At 41.7% G+C, this 22,029-nt stretch overlaps 1 protein-coding gene across 1 annotated transcript; it reads left to right on the plus strand.

Moving 5' to 3' along the window:
* Nucleotides 1-6,527: 6,527 nt before the first annotated feature.
* On the plus strand, nucleotides 6,528-15,056 carry LOC308637869 (histo-blood group ABO system transferase 2-like; the record flags this gene model as incomplete). The annotated part of the gene is given in 5 exon segments (XM_081274718.1): nucleotides 6,528-6,951; nucleotides 6,954-7,262; nucleotides 12,403-12,501; nucleotides 13,270-13,308; nucleotides 14,953-15,056. Coding segments are annotated over 5 exon segments (975 nt in total), but the record flags the coding sequence as incomplete, so codon positions are not given.
* Between the last annotated feature and the right edge of the window lie 6,973 nt (nucleotides 15,057-22,029).

Consider the following 22,029-nt stretch of genomic DNA (forward strand, 5'->3'; position numbering starts at 1 on the left):
CTACTGTGAGCCTGGATCCTGTCCAGGCTGGTGTGGGCAGATATAAATTATTATTTATAATAATAAATATTTATAGAGCACAGGGTGATAATTCAATGTATTATATTAATTTTTGAATATTTAAACCAACATTGCATTCTTTATTTTTTTGAGGGATCTTTATTTATTTATTTATATGTGGTGCTGAGAATCGAACCCAGTGCTTCACACACAGGCTAGGCAAACGCTCGACCACTGAACTACAATCCCAGCCCCCAACTTTGCATTCTTGAGACAAACCCCATGAGTTGGCTGAAATAGACAATATCTTTTTATAATTGTTATATCTGCTTGATAAACTGATTCTTTCTTCAGTATTCAATGTCTTTCCTTTGCTTTTATAACAGTTTTTGACCTAGAGTGTATTTAGGTGACATTAGTAGAGCTACCCCAGCTCCCATTCGATTATTATATTTATCAGGTAATTTTTCCCATATTCTCACTTTCAGTCTGTGTCTTTGGATCTAAATGAGTCTCTTTTAGATAGTGTGTAGTTATATCTTGGGTTTTTTTAAATTATCAAATCCATTCTTCCAGTTTGCATTTGAACTGAAGGGTTTAATTCATTTAAATTTCAACTGATTACTGATAAGGTAGAGCTCTACCATTTTTCTATTTGTTTTCTGTATGCCCTGTACCTCTTTTGTTTTTCTTTTCCTCCATGTCTTCCTTTTTGTGTGTGTGTTTCATTGATTTTTTTTTATGAACTGCTTTTATTCTGGTCTCATATCCTTGTGGTTTACATGGGAATTACATTTAACATCCTAAATTTATAATTTAGTTTGAATTTAGTACAAGTTAACTCCAGTGGCATGTAAATATCTACTACATAGCTCCTCCCTCTTTTATTTTATTTTTATGGTTACACATTTATACATTGTGTGCCCTGAAATGTGTGTTTTCAATTTATTTCATGCATTTGACTTTATATTATGTAAGAAATTTAAAAAGTGGACTTCTAAGTTAAAATGCACTAAAACTGGCTTTTATGTTTGTTTGTATGGTCACCATTATTAGAGATATTTGTTTCTTCAGATATGTTTATTGTATAAAGCTCTTCCTCTAAAATGTAAAAATAAGGTAAGTATGCCCACTGACAACACCTCTTGCCAACTATGGACATCCTAGCAAGAGCAACTAGGAAAGAAAAATTTTTAAAAAAACATCCAATTTGGACAGAAAAACTTATTGCTACTTATAGATGGTGTGATCTTATATGACAAATAATGATTCTACACACAATAATCCTGTTAGAAGCAATATACAAATGCAGAAATTTTTCATGAAAATTAGTGCAACCACTCTGGAAAGCAGGATGGAGAGTCCTCAGAAAACTTGGAATGGTACCACCATTTGACCCAGTTATCCCACTCTTTGGTATATGCCTGAAGGACTTAAAATCAGCATACTACAGTGACACAGGCACATCAATGTTTTAGCAATGTAATTCACAATAGCCACGCTATGGAATTAGCCTAGGTGCCTGTCAACAAATGAATGGATAAAGAAAATGTGGCATATGTAAACAATGGAGTATTACTCAGGCACAAAGAAGAATGAAATTATGGCATTTGCCAATAAATGGATAGAACTGGAGACAATCATGCTAAGTGAAATAGGCCAGACACAGAAAGTTAAAGGTCAAAGGTTTTCTCTGATCTGTGGAAATTGGACCAAAATAAGGGGTGGAGGGAAAGGAAAAAGAAAATGTGGAGAGGGAATTCCATGAAAAGAAGAAAGAGGTCAGTGGATTAGAAGAAGGGATTAAGGGGAAGGAGGAGGAATGGAGAAAGGAAAGAAGCCTGGAATGAATCTGACCTCATTTTTCCATGTCCATATATGAATATACCACAGCGAATCTCACCTTCAGGTTTTCCACAAAGCACTTGCTTCAGTCAGCTTTTTCACTGCGGTGACTTAAAGACCCAACCAGAACAACTTCACAGAAGGAAAAGTTTATCTGAGTGCTCACGATATTTTCAGAGGTCTTCATCTACAGAAGGCTGGCTCTATTCCTCAGCGCTTGAGGTGAGACAGGACATCATGGTGGAAGAGTGTGGCAGAGGGAAGCAGCTCACATCATGGTGATCAGGAAGCAGAGAGAGACTCCACTTGCCAGATACAAATATATACCCCCAAAGCCATGCCCCCAATTCCCACCTCCTCCAGCCACACCCCACCACTTCAGTTACCACAGTTAATCCCCATCAGGAGATTAAGCTTTGTTTTATTTTTATGTAATCCTGAGGATCAAACCCAGGGCCTCGCACATGCTAGGTGAGTTCTCAGCCCCATCAGGGGATTAGTTCACTGATTGGGTTAAGACTCTTACAACCCAATCATTTCTCCTCTGAACCTTCTTGCATTCACTTGAGCTTTTAGGGGACACCTCACATCTAAACCACCACAGCACTAATTTTTTTAAAAATATAAGTAAACAGAATAAAGATCAGTAGAGGTAAGGGAACAGTGGGAGAAAGGAGAGGAGAGAGAGGAGAAGGACTGGACACTGGATTAGAGCAAATTATATTCCATGCTTGCATAATTATATCCAAATGCACCCTAGTATTATGTCTAACTAAAATGAACTAATAAAAAGTTGCATGATATGAAATCAAAACATAAAATCAGTTGCATTACTAAATACTAACAATGTAAAATTCACTGTGTTATATAAGAAAACAACTACTTACCATAGCAACAAAAAATACTTAAATGATGCAAAGGACTCATATAGTGAAACGTATAAACCTTGCTTAAAGAAAACCCATAAATGCAAATATATATATATATATATATATATATATATATATATATATATCCATTAAATATATATATCTCCATTCAATGCATCCCTATCAAAATCTTCAACCACATTTTTTTTGCCAAAATAGAAAAATTACTCTAAAATTCATATGAAATCTCAAGGAATCCCTAATAGCCAAAACAGTTTTGGAAAGAAAAATAACGTTGAAGGTCTCACACATTCCAATTTCAAACTTATGAAAGAGTGTGGTGCTGATATAAAGACAAATAGACAGATGAGGTAGAATTGAGAACCTGGGAATAATCCCACAAATGTTTTTTGGTGGGGAGGGGACACCAGGGATGGAACCCAGCATACTCCAACCACTGAGCCACATCCCCAGCCCTTTTTATATTTTGAGACAGGGTCTCTCCAAGTTGCTTAGAGCCTCATTAAGTTACTGAGGTTGGCTTTTAACTTTTGATCCTCCTTCCTCAGCCTCCTGAGCCCTTGAGATTACAGGTGTGTGACACTATGCCCAGCTCCAAGTATGATCTTCAAAAAGAATATAAAGAGCATTCAACAGGAAAAAAAAAACAACCTTTCAACAAATGGTGCTGGGGAAATTGGATCTCTACATGAAAAAAAAAATAAAATTGTACCCAGTGCTCTAGTTTGGATCTTGAATATCCTCCAATAGCTTCCAAGGTGCGTGTGGAAGACTTGGTCCCCAGGATGACACTATTGCAGGCATGCCCTTGAAGGGGATTGTGGGATCATGTTTTTTTTTTAATGAGAAAGGCAATCAGTTCTCCTCTCCACTGCTTTGGGATGAGTAGACTCCCCAGACACGCACCAGAGGCTCAGTAGCACAGGTACACACAGGAAGATTCGCAATCATATTGAGTGTATGCTCTATTCTCTGACATCATCTTCCCACCAAAGCAATTCTTCAGTTTACTGGTATTTGTAATATGATAGATTGTTGTATTAATCATCTTTTCATCACCATTACAAAGTATCTGATGCAGGATACTTATGAAGTAAAGAGGATTTTTAATTCACAGTTTGGGAGATTCAAAGTCCAAATGGCATAAATAACATGAGCTCTATGGTGAGGGCCCATCCCTTAGCTATATCACTTCATGACAGACAGCAATGGCGGGAACACACATAGGAGCAATAAGATTACATCTGGGAACAGGTTTGGTCCTTTTATGACAATCCTTTCCCTAGAACTCAAGGTGTTTCAAGAGAATTTCCAAGAGCACACCCCCAATGACTTAAGGACCTCCCACTAGACCCCACCTTCCAACAGAGCCACTTTAGAAATCAAACCACAAATCAAAATGGACACTTGAGGGGCAGTCCAAACATATCCAAACCATAGCAGTTGTCATGGTATTTTGCTACTACATTGGCATATTGATCAGGGGTGATCATGTTAATATTCATACCCACAACTGGTTATGAAAATGTCACAACCCTGGCCACAAAGGTAAAAATGACAGTGCTTTAAAGCACACTTATCAAAACATATTCATTCATATCAAAACATATTCATTTGAGCATGTCGGGAAAGGTCATGTCATGCTCAAAACTTCCTTAATGAGTTTTCAGAATTCCAGGACAAAACAAAACAAAACATGTCTCCGGCTGCCTTCCTCTGCAGGAGGCAGAAACAAGATTTGACAAAGCAGCTGCATTGTGCAAGAGACAGGTGCTCTCTATCTACGGTGGGACTCCTTTTTACATGTTTTTGGTCATACAGTGGGACAAGATCTAAGTCAAAGGTTTCATCTTCCAGGAGGTACATTCCTAGAAGTGCCTAGATCTATGGAAGGAGGATATATGTTTGTGGACAATATGGTAAGTCTGAAATTAATGAAGACTTAGATTTCCTTCCCTATCTTGAAGGCTCTGACTTAGGATCAGCTGACATGGAAACCTAAGGCGCATATTGACAAAAAAATCTGACTTAGAAAAAAAAAGAACCCCAAAGGATACAGAAGTGAGGCAGCATATCAGAATACTGTGTATCAAGATTCCACTTTGGGGGTCTGGCTGATTACTACTGGCCTTTGGCACTTACTGACTTCTATATGGTCATGCTCCAATCACCTAACTCCTTGAGCCTATTTCTCCATTTATGTAATGAGGATCATTTAACATACATGTTCAGTCTTATTCTGGGGAGTCAACAAGACAATGCACAGTGTTGCCCTCTGTCCTAGCTGGCGACCTAATGCTGGGTTCCCAAAATCTGACTGTTCCAATGACTTAAGAAAATCGCGAAGAAATCACACAAACACACAGAAGTAACTTTTCAAAATCTGGGATGGCTCTCCGACCTTAGGAATCCATGGAAAAAGAGAGAGAGAGCCACTGGAATTCTTTATTCTTATATAGGGGACACACAAGGGGAGGTTCCAGGAAACATTCTATCCCAAAAAGGGCAAAAGGGTAGGATTACAAAGGAACAGGTGAGTGTAACTCAACCCCACCAGGTAACACCTACTCCTGGAGCCACGCCCCATTATCCCAGGGGAGGTAAAGCCCAAGTTATTGAGGAACACAGTAATTGTTCAATCTCTCTTGCTTAGGACTTAAGGGCATGCGTGTATTTGAGGAGCAAATTAAGTTTATCCACATAATTCTAAGCACAATGCAAGGCCTAGTAAGTAAATTCCCAGTGAAATTTTGTGTGACCAATAGGGGAATAAAGAAAAGTAATCCTAGATCTAAAGCCATGGTCTCTTCTACCATGGCTCCCAGATCAGGCTTCTTACATGATGGACTATGTCAGCCTGGATGTAAACTGAAGACAGTCTGCCCTTTAACTTATAGGATTTCCAAAAATCTTAGTGCTAATGGAAACGTTTCAAAGCTAGTTTGAAGGACAGGCCAGAGCACGAGCCCTCTGACTAGTTGATGAGGCCCTTTTCTGCTTTTATCACAATCTGCCTTTCATCTGCTCAGCAGCCTCTCAGCCTGTTTCAGGAGCCCTGGCTTCTCTCCTATACCTGGCCCAGAAGTTCTATTTGCAGGTGAACTGAGTCCTCAGCCTGGTTTTTGGAAATGACCTCAAACCAGACCTGAATCTACCAGTGTTCTGACAGCCCCACTGGGAGACACTGGCCAGACTGATGTCAGGTGCCCCTTGCACTATGGTAGTTTCAGGGGGCATGGGTGTCTTGTGATCCACATATTCTGCCTCATCTCACCCAAGAAGCGGCTGTGAGCAGATGGTCAAGGAGAAGCAGGTGGCTAACAGCATCTGAGAAATCCAGGCTACAACAGTCAGAAGTGGGGTCATGGCCGAGCTGCAGAGGATAGTACACTGGCCGTGCTGCTTAGTGCATCTGGTATTTCTTTTCCTAATAGCTCTTGCCTTGGACTTCTTTGGTTATGATTACTTGAACCCAAAGAGCCAGAACCTTAAAAGCATGCAAGCTGGGGTAAGCATGGTTGTTAGAGAATGTCATGATCCATGAGTCATAAAATTACCAAGAGTGGTATCTCCATGGCCAAATGTGCTAAGACCCTCTAGGACAGATGTCCATGTTTTGACTTCTTGATTTGCCCCCATTGTGTGGGAGGGAACTTTCAACAATGACATGCTGAATGAGCAATTCCATCACCAGAATGCTACCATTGGGTTAACTGTGTTTGCAATGAGAGAGAGAGAGAGAGAGAGAGAGAGAGAGAGAGAGAGAGAGAGAGAAAGAGAGAGAGAGAGAGAGACTATTTGAAGGTGTTCCTGCAGACTGCAGAGATACACTTCATGGTGGGGCACAGGGTGAGCTACTATGTCTTCACTGGCCAATCCAACAACGTTCCTCAAATCCTGCTCCAAGAAGAAAGGCAGATGGTCATCCTCAAAGTCCAGAGCTATGCCCACTGGCAGGACTTCTTCATGCACTGCATGGAAATGATCAGTAATTTTTCTCAGGAGCGCTTCCACAGGGAGGTGAATTATCTTGTCTGTGCAGATATGGACATAAAATTCAGGGACCTTGTGGGTGTGGAGATCCTCTCCTCCTTGTTTGGCCCTCTTCATCCTAGCTACTTCCCCATCCAGAGGCGGTTTTTTGACTATGAACACAACCCCCAGTCACAAGCCTGTATTCTAGAGGATGAAGGGGACTTGTATTACACAGGGGCCTTCTGGGGGGCTCTGTGACAGAGGTTTATAGGTTCACCAAAGCCCGTTACCAGGCCACAATGATGGATCAAGCCAATCACATTGAGGCCATAAGGCATGATGAGAGCCACTTAAACAAGTACCTACTTTACCACAAACCCACCAAAGTCCTCTCCCCAGAGTACATGTGTGTGAACGCAGAGGAAAGTGTATTGTTTCAGAACAATCCAGGCTTGTCCACCATCATAAAATGGGCAAGATTTGTGGTCTTGGAAAAGAATTACCATTTTATGAGGGCTCATGAGGGAAGTGTCCAGAAAGGTTCAGAGAAGGGTAACATGGTCAGCCCTAGCCTTCCTCCTAGTATGTTATCCTAATTTGAAATCAGTTTTATGTAACAATTGTAAGTCCACCTCTTCTATCTGTATGGATGAGGAAAATTGCCAATGCCTCCCAATTTAGTCATATAAAGCACCATAGATCTCCGGCCTGTCATCCCTCACATCCCTCACACATATTTAGAGAGGTCACATTACACAGTTTAGGCACAAATTCATGAACTTCCACCACCCAAAGATGGATGAAAAGTGTGAACTGAGCCTGGCTTTGAACTTGCCATCCTTCCTGCCTCAGCCTCCGGAACCACTGAGATCACAGCCAGCCATGCACCACCTTGCCTGGCCTACAAGGTTTTCTTTCAAAGAAAGAAGCCTAACGACCTCCAAAGCATCTCCCATTGCCCAGGGCCTGCACTCCCTCTCCCCTTGGGTTTGCACCTGCTCTATTGTTTGGTTTCCTGAATAAGAAGTCTCTACTCTTTTTGCATGGAGATTCATCTCTAATTTGTGTTTACCTTTGATACCCCCTAATCTTCGGGTACAATCTTAAAACACCTGGCCCATACCCAGGTGCAGCCAGGATGCTGGACTCCATGGCAGGACTGGAACTGAATGTGACATCAATAGGACTGACCTGAGACACAGGCAGGTTCATCAGCTGACCTCCGACAAACACTCAGACCTCATTCCTCACCTCTTTGTTACTGATTCCGTGGTTTCTTGTGCTATCAGAAAGAGTCAAACAGAGGCAGAGCAGTACAGGAACAAGGCTTTCTATCCTTAACTTGAGCACAAGGGAGATGGCATGGAGAAGACAGAAATCCCAGACTGACTCAAACAAAGGGGAAAGATGCAACAAGCTTTGATGCCATCTACAGGATCCACAGGGACCCTGTCTTCTTGATGTCATCATGTGTAGAGGTGAGTTTCAGTTGCACCTGTGCTTTTCCTCATCATGTCTCTCATGCAAACTGTGTCTCGTTATCATGTTTGGTCTCCACCCTGAGGTGTGATTTTTTACCATGCTAACAAGGCAGAGGTTACTGTAGGGTATTTTAGTGACTAGCCTATGCATGCGCTTGCCCATTACCCACTGGAATTTGCTTCCTATCATCTGAGAAAGTCCCTAATTTGGTTTTGGAGCAGGATAGGTCACTGTTCTCAGTGGATTGATTTTAATGATCTTGTTTTTCTGGGCTCTGACTTCCAATATCTCTGCTGACTACATGGTTTTTGAACATGGAGCTGATTTCCCAACCTCCTGTCGCCTAGTGTATTATCTTAATTTTACAGCCAACACACAGTGGCACAAGATAAACATTCCTGTTCCCAAAGGAAGGAATAAGAGAATACCAAGGAAGGACTGGACCAAAGCAAGACCAAAACTCAGCAGGGCAAACATTAAATCCTACAGCTCTATGTCTGGCATGTGGGCACATGGTGGCATGATGTGAGTTCCAGAGTGCTTGGACAGCACTGCCGAAAACTTGCCCACTGAAGCCCACGTGGCCATTGTCTTGGGTTGGCTTTGCTCCTTGCCTTCAGCTTTCCTTGGCAGGCATTCCACGCTCCTGCCATCTTTAACTTCCAGGGTCTCCATTGCAGTTTTGGCGTCACTCAGAGTTTCATGCATTGGCCCCTCAGGGACTTATGACATGGCCTGAGAAATTCAGCTTAAAGGAAGAAAGATTTATTTTTTCCCATAGTTTCAGAGGTTTCAGTCCACAGTTGACTGGCTCCATTGCTTTTGTTCTGAGATGAGGAAGAACATTATGGTGGCAGAAGCTTGTGTCAGAGGAGATTGTTCACCTCCCAGCAGCCAGGAAGCAAAGAAAGACAGAGGGGCAGAGGGAAGGGGCAGAGACAAAATATACCCTTCAATGGCACACCTACAGTGACCCACCTCTTCCAACTAGGCCCCACTTTTTAAACTTTCCACCCCCCCCCAATAGTACCATTATCTAGGAACCAAACATTCAACACATGAGCCTTTGAGAGACATTTCAGATCCAGACTCTAACAACTTTCCTCTTGTCTCAAACTTTTTATTTATTTATTTATTGCATACATGACAATAGTGGAATGCATTACATTCTAGGGGGAAAACAATAACACAACAGTCACACAAAGCTGGAAAGAAATGTGAGCAACATGAAAAGACAAGGAAAGAAAGGACCACAAACAATACAAGACAATACAACATTAGAAGAGGTAACATCTACAGCAGAAGGAATGTCAGATAAAGATTTCAGGATATACATAGTTTAGATGTTCTGGAGTCTCAAGGAAGATATTAGACAACAAATGCAGACAATGAAAGATCACTTTGACAATGAATTACATAAACAAATCCAAGAAGAAAAGATGAACTCTACAGGGAGATAGAGGTGATACAAAAAAAACAAAAACAAAAACAAAAAAAACCAGAAATCCTAGAAATGAAAGAAATGATAACCTAAATTTTAAAAACTCAAATGAGAGTATCACAAGCAGAGTAGACCACTTAGAAGACAGAACATCAGACAACGAAGACAAAGTATTTCATCTCGAAAAGAATGTAGACAGCACAGCAAGTCTGATAAGAAACCATGAGCAGAACATCCAAGAAATATGGGATAGCATAAAGAGAGACCAAATTTAAGAGCTATTGGGATAGAGGAAGGTATAGAGGTCTAAACCAAAGAAATGAGCAATCTGTTCAATGAAATAATATTAGAAAACTTTCCAGACATGAAGAATGAAATGGAAATCCAAATCCTAGAAGCCTATAGGACGCCGAATGTGCAAAATCACCAAGACACATTATAATGAAAATGCCCAACAAACAGAACAAGGAGAGAATTTTAAAAGCCACAAGAGAAAGGAAGAAGATTACATTTAGGTGTAAACCAATTAGTTAATGGTTGATCTTTCAACACAGACTCTGAAAGCTAGAAGATCCTGGAACAACATATTTCAAGTGCTGAAAGATAATGGGTTCCAACCAAGAATCTTATATCCAGCAAAATTAAGCTTCAGGTTTGAAGATGAAATAAAAACCTTCCACGATAAATAAAAGTTAAAAGAATTTGCAGCTAGAAAACCAGCACTTCAAAACATCCTTGGCAAAACATTTCATGAAGAGGAAATGAAAAATAACAATGAAAACCAATAGTGGGAGGTAGTATACTAAAGGAAAAACTAATCAAAGAGGAAAATCAAGTCAAGTTAAATAACAAAAATAAACAAATATGGCTGGAAATACAAGCCATATCTCGATAGTAACCCTAAATGTTAATGGCTTAAACTCACCAATCAAAAGACATAGACTAGTAGACTGGATTTAAAAAACAGATCCAACAATATGCTGCCTACAGGAGACTCATCTGATAGGAAAAGATATACACAGACTGAAGGTGAAAGGTTGGGAAAAGTCATACCACTCACATGGACCTCAGAAGCAAGCAGGGGTATCCATACTCATATAAAATAAAGTAGACTTCAAGCCAAAGTTAATCAAAAGGGATAAAGAAAGACACCACATACTGCTCAAGGGAACCATACACCAACAAGACATAACAATTATTAATATATACGTCTCAAACATTTATCTCAGGGTTTATGTACTCCCTTTGCACACATGCTCTAACTGTGAACACTTCAACTACTGTCCCATCCTTAGATAGCTTTTGGGAAGTCATTCTGTTATGAGGAGATGCCTCAGAAAGCACTCCAAGTCTGAATTCAAATCAAAAGATAGCTTTATTTACCTGGCCAGGGACTGTGACCCACCACAGAGACTCAAGCTCTATGGGAGGAGAGCAGCTTCCTGGTCTATCCAAAAAGAATATAAGCACAAAACCCAAAACTCAGTGACTTGCTTATCATCATGTAAGCTAGTCAATCATAGAAATTAAAACATTAATAAGTGGGACCTGTGGGCTCTTGGCAGGACTGGAATTTTCCAGTCAGCAAGCAAGTGATAAACAGAAGCAAAAAAAAAAAAAAAAAAAGCATTAGCTTTGCAGTTCAGTTGACCACAGTCCTGGGTTTAAGCAGGTGCTAGATAGTCACATCCTGAATTTGGGTGGGGGTCGGCGGGGTAAGAATCTACTTTAAAGTCATGTAGCCCTACAAAGGCATTTGCACCCAGGATATAGCTCACTACGACCACCACTGCATCCTGAGTAGGGTACAATTTGTGGGGCACAAAGTGCAAAAAGACAATTTTTATAAGAAGACAGTTTTCAGTTTCTCAGAAACAGCTCTTGTAACAGTTTTTTATAGAAGGCAGCAAAATGGAGTCTTAGCCTGATTATGACAGTTCTTGATTTATAATTTTCTTATCTCACTTATCAAAATCTTATATCTATAATCTATATTTTTTGCTAATCTTTAACCTATAACTTATACTTTTATTGATTGTATTTATCAGTTCACACCACAACAACTCAGTTTGATTTAGGTGTCACACTTCCAAAAGGAATTGAATCTCTCAGCATATAGAAGAAAAAAAATACTTCATAGATAAAAATAGTGTTGTTCACTGGGTCAGATACAAATATTCTGAATGTCAGATACAAATAAGCTGAGTGTCACCCTTGTCACTTGCTTCAGAACAACCCAACATTCCTCTTCTGTCTTCTCTTTCATGGGTCTTTCTGGAGATTTTTCCTTTCATCCCTGACCCAACATACAGAAATTCACTGTTCAGCCTACAATCATTTGAAAAGCAAGAAGTTAATGTTTATCAGTTTCCAGCTATAATCAGGCACACTTTCTGTGTCAGTAATACAATAAAATAATCACTCCATTTGGATTTTTTATGAATGATCATCCCATTTGGGTTTTTAGCCTTTGGGAGCAACAAAAATAATGTTTAGTCTGCAAGCATGCTGAGCTTGATGAAGTCTGAACTCGTGTTCAACACTTTCGGTGATGAACACTGTCCAGAAATCTGGTTGCTTCAGGTCTCTAGGGTGCAGTACCCCTTCACCACCTGTAGGTGTAGTCGTGGGAATTACATGGGTCTTACCCAGAATGCTCTGCCCTGGGAGTGAAGTAGCGTTCATCCAATGAAAAGACAAGAGAAAGCAGTCTGATTTTTGGCTGCTGAAAAATAGGGGTGGGACTTCCGATTTTGCTTTTTTTGGCAGTCGCTTTGAGGCTGGTTTACGTGATCACAAGTGCCCGAGCACTGGTAACGGTAAGGCAGCGGCAGAAAATTAGAGAGGAAACGTTCCTATTGCACAAAGGTGAGTTAGAGGTTCTGAGAAGCTGCCCACGGTGACCTCAGTCAGGGCAGGGCAGGGCTAGAGGCCTGGTCAACCACATTTGTGGGCATCAACCCACCATGGGCCCAGATTGTAGAGGCATTGCTGTTGGCCCTGGCATGGGTTGGTACTGGTTCCTTTGGACCGTCACCCACTTCCACCTCCTTTTGTATTTTAAAGCTCTAAAATATGGTAGACTGATTGTTCAGGTCACTGAAGCCTAGGCCCTAGTGTCCAGCACCATGTGGTAGCTGGGAGTGTCTTGGGATATGACCCATTTCTGAAAGCCAGTGTGAAGAGTGATACAGAAAGATGAGTCAGTATGTGCAAAGGCTTGGAGGAGCAGCTGAGCCAGGAGCATTTGGGAAACCTTGGGCTCATGTTGTGTCTATGTGGAACAGAGTATGAAGAGAAGTCAAGTCACAGCTGGAATGGCAAGCAAGGAGGTGTATCTTCATGCCAGTGGTGTTTGGAGCCATGGAGAGATGGGAACAAAGGACAAACACCATCTGAGTTAGGAGTTTTAAAGTTTTCCAAAAACTACTTAGAGGAAGGAGTCTGGAAGAAGAGTGAGGACAATAATAACACAAGGAGATTGAGTTGATCAAAGTCGCAAAGAAGAGGTATTACTGAGGACTGAGATGCAGGGAAAATAAAGTTAGCCTAACAGATCCAGAACTGGGCAGAGATACATTGAAGGCCTGAGCCCTTGTATTTTGCCTGCTTCTTATGGTCTCTCTCTTCCCACAGGTTCCAGTACCCATGGAAGTGCTTATGGACACTACACAAGTGAGTTGGCCCTCATTCACCCCAACTCCCCCTGCACACACACACACGCGCGCACACACACGCACACACACATATCTTTTATGGGAGTGTGGTGCCTTGGGCCTATGCCTGCCACTCTCCTTGTCCTTGTGCCTAGGGACTCCTGAAAAATGTTAAGCCCAGGGTCCTGGAACAGGGGGTTTATATGGAACAGTTTCTATATCTAGCACAATGGAAGGAAGTGTGGAAGGTTGTCCCACACAGTTATCAGCAGATGCAGATGCTTGAAGGTGACAGTGACTCATGAGTGTTCAGCCACAGTCTCCTTTCCTTCTGGTGAACAGGAGGATAGGAGTCAGACCTAGAATGACAGAGAAGTTGGGTGTTTTTTTTCTAGAAATAATAGGAGCAGAGGCATACAAGCAATGATGTGATGTGACCCAGGTCCCAGAAGGCTCCCTGTGGCTGGAGAATAGACTTGAGGATTAAAGGAGGAGAGGCAGGAAAACCAGGGATAAGGCTGCTGCAGATTACAGGTGACTGTTGGTGACATCTGGAAATGGGAAAAGTAGTTGGATTCTGGATCTGGTTTCTAAGTAGGTTTGACTGTTAGATTTTCTAATGTTGAGGATGAGAGAATAAAAGGGATCAGAGATTACCCCCAAGGTTTATGAAAGAAGCAAGGGGAAATAGGTAGTAGAAATAATTTTGAAGGGCATGCAGTTTTATTTTGGCCATCTTAAGAGTTTGAGATGTTCCAGAGATGAGAGGAAAGGTGTCAAGTGGGCAGCTGGACACAAAGGTCCGAAACACTTGGTAGAAGTTCAGGGTAGAGACATCTAAAGGGTAATGGACATTTTGTGGACTGAGGTGAGACTTTGGATCACATTTGGAGGAAGAATCTTCAGTTCATGGTGCTAATACTATAAGTTGACCCAAGAAGGGGAGGGTGGTGGCTTGGATCACTTGCTTGGGCACCTGGTTGAGAATGGTAGGCCTCACAAGCACAACTGAGGGAGACAAATGACCATGAAGGGTGGGTGTGGGGAAAGGCTAGCCTGGCAGGTAATCAAGGTTTCTAAGGGAATATTCGACATTCATATGGATTTAGAAGTATAGGCATAATGCAGGGAAGATGATACTGAGGCTGGGGCTTGTCCACAGCTTTATGGACTCATCAAGACTTGTGGATGACCCTGGAGTTTTTTACTCAAGCTGCTGGTTTAATTCAAGGGCAAACATGGTCATCTGGTATAGTCACTAGACAGGCAGGTCTGGGGTTTGGATCTGAAGTCTGAATATCATTCTAGATAGTTCAGGTTAATGCAAGAAACAGAGCCAGAAATCAGGTCTTCATAGTAGGATTTAGAGTTGTCCTGTCAGTAGAACCATTGGAGGTCTGGGGTAGTACCAGGGCCTGATCATATTTTCTAGGTACTCTCTGAATGATGTGATAAGTAACACTTGATAAGGCCAGGGAGAGATCTACAGCATGGGTCAGGGAAATAGTAACAATGGGAACTGGAGTTATGAGAGACATACAGTCAAAAGACTGATGTGCGCATGGAGAGGGGTATGAACTGAACTTCCCAAAGCCTTATTATTAGAGAATTAAAGATAAAGGATAAGCCCAAGTTTGGTTGTGTTTGGAGATACCATCTGTAGGACTTCCCAGTCACTTCCTGGTCATCGTGGGTGAAGCCCTGCATGACAACCCAGAAATTAAACGACAACTATCTGCCCACCTGCTTGTTGTTGCTGAGGGCTAGGCACAGTGACTAATGGGGCTATGAGACAGAAGAGTACAACTGGCACCAAGGTCTGATATCTCCTCTTGAGTTGTGGAAGTTGAAGGGAGCATGAGCATGAGGTGGACATTTAGAAAGGGGAATTGGGGAACCTTAGAAGAGAAGTTGTTCATGGTTTCATCTGTTCCAATCATGGCAGAACGATATGACTTTTGAGGATGTGGCTGTGTACTTCTCCTGGGAAGAATGGTGTCTTCTTGATGAGGCTCAGAAACTCCTATACTGTGATGTGATGCTGGAGAACTGTGCACTTATGGTCTCTCTGGGTAAGGTTATCACACTCACCCAATGCCTTGGGATAGGCTCCTTCTTTTCCCCCAGGGACAGAGTCATCCTTTTCACACTACTTCCCTCCCCAGTTTTCTGGGTAATTTCACTGTTTATAGGGCTGAGCTATTGCACTACCCTATCTTCTTCCCAAGCAGTCCCAATACCTGTTGCCCCAAAGCCTTACAAAGAAGGGGATCAGGATTCTCACAAGACTGAGATCCCACCTTTCCTTGTTCCTGACCAGGTGACCTCAATGCCACCAATTCTGCTCCCTTCCTGTGGCTGATACATTCCTGTGTCTTCCTGTACCAGGAATTTCAGTCATTGATGGGATCACTATTATATCATCCTCCGTGGTTCTTTTTTGTAATATTTGGTTTTCTTCCTTGTGGTCTGTTGCTCTGAGTCACTATGGACACTTATCTGACCAATCTTTCCATGGGATTTGTACCATATAGGTACAGTGCTCAACTGGGGGTGGGGTGGAGGGAAAAGCTGAGTCTTTCTCAGAGTGAACATAATTCTAGATGTACCAAATGAGTTCAGAGAAGCCCTGGCCCTGCTGAGTAGCAGATTATAGGACATGGCATTGGGTCTGTGTTCAAATCATCCCATCCTAGTAGTGTTCAAACTTTCCACTACTATTTTGGTGCCAGTATCAGTGCCCACACCTCATTTCTATCTTTCTTTTTCCTTTCTTGACATTTTGCCAGATTGTTACTTCTCCTCTTTTGGCCCAAGGATACTTCCAAAATCTATGGGTTCCACATCTTAGCTATTCCTATCTACTACCTCTATTCTCCAACATTGGCCCCATGTGCACATATCATTAGATAGCCTCTGAATGTGAATTACCCTATTGGAACAGGACTTTTGGGGAACTAGATTCACCCTTCTGCACAGCCCAAGGGTGAATGTCATCAGCAAATAAGAGGTGCTAAAAACCATTAGCAGAGAGAGAATTTCAGGCCCTACCTCTCTTTGTGCTGCACCCCATCCTTGTGTCCTTTGCCTGATGAGGCTTTAGAAGGCTTTCTAAAGGTCATGCTGTGACCTTTAGAAGGTCATTACTGGACAGCAGCTGATTTCTCCACCTGAACTGTGAAAACAGTCCTATGAACTTACATAGACTCATTCGTTGGTGTTCAAATCACATTTGTTGCCCCTTCTCACCAAAGTCAACATGCACTTCATTGGCATTTCTTCACTTTCAGGTCACGGGCATGGATTGAAAGATGAGGAACCACCTTCTGAGCAGAATGTTTCTATAGAGGAAGTGTCACAGGTCAGAACTCCCAAAGAAGGTCCCTTTGCCTAGAAAGCCTACCCCTGTGAGATATGTGCCTTGGCCTTGAAAGACAGGGAAACACATACAAGGCAGACACCATATGCTTATAGGGCCTGTGGAAAACAATTATTTAATATCCTTCAGCAACTATATCACAGCAAAGAGAAACTCTTCAGAAGGTGTGTGGGTAAGTTCTTATTTGTAAAGAGCTACAGATTCCATGTACCAGGGACATCCTTGACCTGAGGGGACATTGGGAAATATGTCTTGATCATTTCAGGTCTTCTCTAGAACCAGGCCACTTACAACAGAAGCCACACAAAGTGGCTGAGGAAAGCAGCCATTCACAGTGAAAAAAAATTGTTCAAGTGCAGTGAATGCAGAGAGCCTTCAATTGCAAACAGTTTGTTCAGCACCAGCAAGTCCACAGTGGACAAGGATTTTATGAGTGACAAATATGTGAAAGCCATCAACTATAAACCTTACTTTATAACACCCAAGGGGCCAAACTGGAGAAGGGACTTTGAAGTTCCATGAATGTGGAAAAGCCTTCAGCTGCAAATACATACTTGCTCCTCATCAGTGAATTCATACTGCTGAAAAGTCTTAGTAGTCCATTGAAATGGTGGGAAATTACATAGCTAAGGCTCCAGCTTGAATCAGAAACAAGAGTTCACACTGCAGAAAGACCTCACAAATGCAGCAAGTATACAAAACGCTTCAACTGCAACTTGAGACTCACTTGACACCAGGGAGTTCACAGTGGGATAAGGCCTTGTAAATGCAACAAAAGTGGAAAATTCTTAATTCAAAGCTCCAGTCTTATAAACCAAAGAATTCACACTGGAGAAAGGCCTTATTCATGCAGTGAGAAGGAGAAATCCTTTAAGTAAAGCTCCAGCCTCAACAAATATCAGAAAGTACACACCAGAGTAAGACCTTCAGAGTGTGGAAATTCTTTTACCAAAGCTTTGGTCCCATTCAACATCACAGCATTCACACTGGAAAAAAAAGACCTTATGCATGTAAGAAATGTGGGGATTTTTAGCCAAAGTACCTTGCATATCCAGCACTGAAGAGTTCACACTAGAGAAAGTCCTCGTGATGTACAGAGAATGTGGATAAACTTTCAATTCAAATTATCTTGAGTTGCCTGAAAGCATGTCTGCAGCTAATGTGGGAAATCCTTCAGCCAAACACCAGCAGAAGCAAATCCATGATGGAGAAAGAAATTGCAAGTCCCATGAATGCAGTAAAGCCTTCAAACATGTTCTGATTTAGAACAAAATATTCACTCAGATAAAATTTTTGAGCACAGTGAATTAGCAAAGGCTTCACCCAGAGTTCTAATTTCATTCAGTGCCAGTACACAGCAGTAAGGCCTTATGAGTTTAGTAAATGTGGAAAAGTTCCCAGCTGAAGTTCTTAGACATACAGGGAATATGCAGTCTCCTTACTTAATATAATGACCCTGGAGAAAGGCCTTTGTGAAGACACATCTGTCCAAAACAAACCTTACCCATGTGAACATGCACAGCTCAGATTTCCCCATAAGTTTCAAGTTTGTGGAAAGCTTTCAGGAGCTGCCATGCAAGTTCTACCCTGGCCTGATCCCTTGCCAGGTGTGTTGGCAAAAACAAACTGCTTATTTTCCCTTTAATCTGACTATAGTAAATACAGAAGATTTCTATGGTCCCCAAAGACATGAGGATTTCTACCCCCTCCCCATCAGTCAGTTCTGCAGTGGACATCTGGTGGATGCCTAACCAAATTCATTTCTGTCCACCTAGAAGTAATGTCAGATCCCACAGATTGAGGGCTCAGTCCCCAAGACTCCCCCCTCCACCCACAAAATGTCAATCAGAAGTCCCAGATGGTTTTACCTATTATTCTGATCAACCGGCTATAAATCAGGGTTTCCATAACCCCCTCCTCAGTTTTCATTATGCTTGAGCAGTTCACAGAACCCAGGGGAATTCATGCTTATGTTTATTGATTTATTATAAAGTACATCACAAAGGGTACAGAAGAAGAAGATACACAGAACAAGGTGTAAGAAAAGAGGTACAGAGCTTCCACGCCCTCTCTGACCACAACACACTACAGGAACCTCCATGTGTTCAGCTACCCAAAGCTCTCCAAAACCTGTTCTTTGTATTTTTCATGGAACCTTCATTACATAGACATAATTGCTAATAGACTGAGTAACCCTAACAAGTCCTATTTATTACAAGGCTTATCCAGATTCTTCTTGATCTCTGAACATCGCTTACTCCAGGGGCAGGACCCTCTGTAATGAGGGTCTTGTGATCTACTATCAGACAAATTTAGTCAGAGAAATTCTTTATGGCCAGATAGAGGTAGGGGGAAAGTAGTTTTGTGATATACCTAACTTTGGAGATGGAGTTATGAACCAGGAACTGTGGAGGAAAATGAAAATCCATGATGTCATAATACCCATAATACCCCACCAGACCTATATCACCGTTGCAGAAGCCATCTCATCTACCCACAGGTCTGCACCGTGGCCAGTTTCAAGCTGCCAAAATGATGTCACTGAACATATAATTGAGAAGAGATGTGTAGTAGCACATTGTATTTTGTTTCCATTATATTTATGAAATAGCCATAAATAAACCCCAAAATTTAGAAAAGTGTAAAAAACTAACAAATGACAACTATTCAGTTTTAGTAATAACTTTATTGAACTTTATAACAGCTCTATTGGGTTACAATGAACTTAAACTGAACACATTTAAAGCATACATTTTGATGTTTTGATACATGCTTATACTCCTGAAACTAAAAAATAGTCCTTCTTTTAAATAATTTTTAACATTATTGCTACAAGGATATATTTTACCTTTTGTAATAGGTATTTTCAAATATAAGTAAAACTTTTAAAAAGGGCAAAGCCCCATGAACTAATCCCCAAATTTCCAGTATTTGTCATTCCATGGTCATTCTTTATTCATCTGTGTACATATCTGTCACTGGATTATTTATAATCATGGACATCATGTCATTTAATTTGTAAAGTCTTCATTAGGCTTTCTAAAATGTAAATGCTGTATAAAACATGAAATAAATGTACTTGAAAATATCAAAATGTTATCAGAGTTCATTTTTCTCAGCTGTTTCAAAAATTTTTTTTAAGGTAGATGCATTGTGATCAGCATCTAAAATGTATCTGTATTGCTTTTGGTAGACATGTCTCTTGGGTGTCTTACCTTATAGCTACCATTTATCATCTATTTAAGTTGCTGGGCATTTGTCCATTAGAATTTGTTGCATTCTAGATTTGGCTTTTTGAATCTTTCTGATGCTAATTAACATACTTACCTTTCTTCCATCTTTCACAAATATTGATGAGATGCATAATTGAGGTCTGCTCTTGGCTGAAAGGTATGTGATGGTGACACACCTGGAAACACATTAGGTGTGACAGTATGTTTTGTTGGCACACTGCAGAACAGTCTGAAAACAATATTTCAAGTACTCAGTCCACTACGTATGTTTCAATGGCACTGCAACAAAATCTACCATCGTGCATGTATATCGGTGGGACCCCAGGTGATTGGTTTGTGATATACCTAACTACAACCTAGGTATCCAACATATGGTCCCCCAACATACACGCTTGGGACACTGTGTGACAGGTATTGAGACACTCCTCCAAATAGCCAAGACACACACACAGAGAAAGCATATCCACAAGAAAAAGGAGAGACATGAAACAGTACAAAACCAATGTCATACACAAAAAACATCAGGGAGCCATGATACAGGAGGGAGCTACTGACACCAGCAGGTAGGGTGACAGTACTCTGTGGAGACTTGTGAGAAAGGCGCTTGTGGTAGGGATACCCCAAAACCTGGTGTGTAGGTCACATACAAACCATCACATAGTCCCAATGGGCCAAATTTGATGAAGCAGGACTCTGGCTTGAAGAGAACAACATGCCATTCATCCTTGTAGATTCAGTGATTCACTGTTCAGTGTCAGAACAGGATTCTGGGATGTACATCTCAGCAAACCTAGAGACTCGTGCATAGTTAATAATCAAATGTGAGCACATGAGCACTGGTGGGAAGAAACAGTTGGGTAGCAGAAATGCTGTCTAGGAAGGCTTGGAAGCAGTGGTCTGACTGGGGCAGATTGGCAGGGCTGATTCAAGTTTTACAGGGCAAGTCAGCTTGTGGTCAGCCAGTTTGGGAATGATTGGTCAGCGTTCTGGGGGAGAAAGGAAGTGTCCTTGCAGATTAGTAGCCATTGTGGAGCTATTTGCATTTTACCTAGAGGGAGGAGGTCAAGTGGTCTGAGCTAAGGGCACGTGCAAGAGGGTATGTGGAAGAACGACCACAGGCACCAGGACATACAAGGATGGCATGGGAAACTCTCAGTCCTTAAGGATTTCCGATAGTAGCCACAATATTAACCCTAATAATATTGAGACACAAGAGAGGAGGAGGCCTTTAGTATTTAGAGGATGCCCAGCAAGACGTTGGGGATGATGAAATCCTTGTGGCAGTGATAGCCAGGGGTATCCTGTGATACTGTGGGGGATCCCTGGAGTGGTATTGCCATCGATGATAGTGTTCCATTGTGGTAGAAGTTTTAGAGGAAGGCTCTATACATTCATGGACTGAGGACTGTCCTCCAAATGATGTCATCCTGCTGGTGGAGATGTCAGGATATGGTTAGTTGACAAGGGCTCAGTGGACAGTCTAAGCTTAGAGTCTGGGAGTCCCAGCCTTGGTGAGGGCAACAGTGTCCTGAAGATAGATGGGACATTTATAGCTCCTGGACTCTTACAGGTCTGCAGTCTCCCACACCCTCCCCACCCATGTTCTTTCCTCCATCCCAACCCAATCCAGACTACTGGACATGGGAACTTGGACTTGGCGACAGTAGAAACAAAAACCAGTTCAGGCAAGGCTTTCCATTAGGGCTTCTCCTAAGAGAAGGAAGATGTAGCCCTGACCAGAGTGTCAGGCGAGCTCCCCAGAGAGGGAGGGCTAGTTGATTCGTGTGAAAGGGCTGTTTGGGGCAAAGGTTTAGGAATGTTAATTGTCTTTAGGTACATTTCAAAGATGCCTCTCTTTTCCTATGAGGGCGCTTGAACTGAGGAAGTCATGATCAGTTGGTCATCCTGGAGCCAAATGTTAGTTTTTCATTTGGATACCACATGCTGCTGTAGCTGTTTAAGAGAACCCATAGGTGAGAAATGGAAGAAAAGACAAACTATGGCAAGTACAAGTGAAGGCCCTGGGAATTTGCTGTTTTGATGGTACCTCACAATTTTTATCCTTTATGTTGTTTGTCCATGGAGAGTCGTGGCAAGAGCATCCTGACCCTAGTGATGTACCTGGTCT

This window comes from Spermophilus citellus (genome assembly GCF_964194105.1).
Source record: "Spermophilus citellus genome assembly, chromosome: 18".
Taxonomy (NCBI): domain Eukaryota; kingdom Metazoa; phylum Chordata; class Mammalia; order Rodentia; family Sciuridae; genus Spermophilus; species Spermophilus citellus.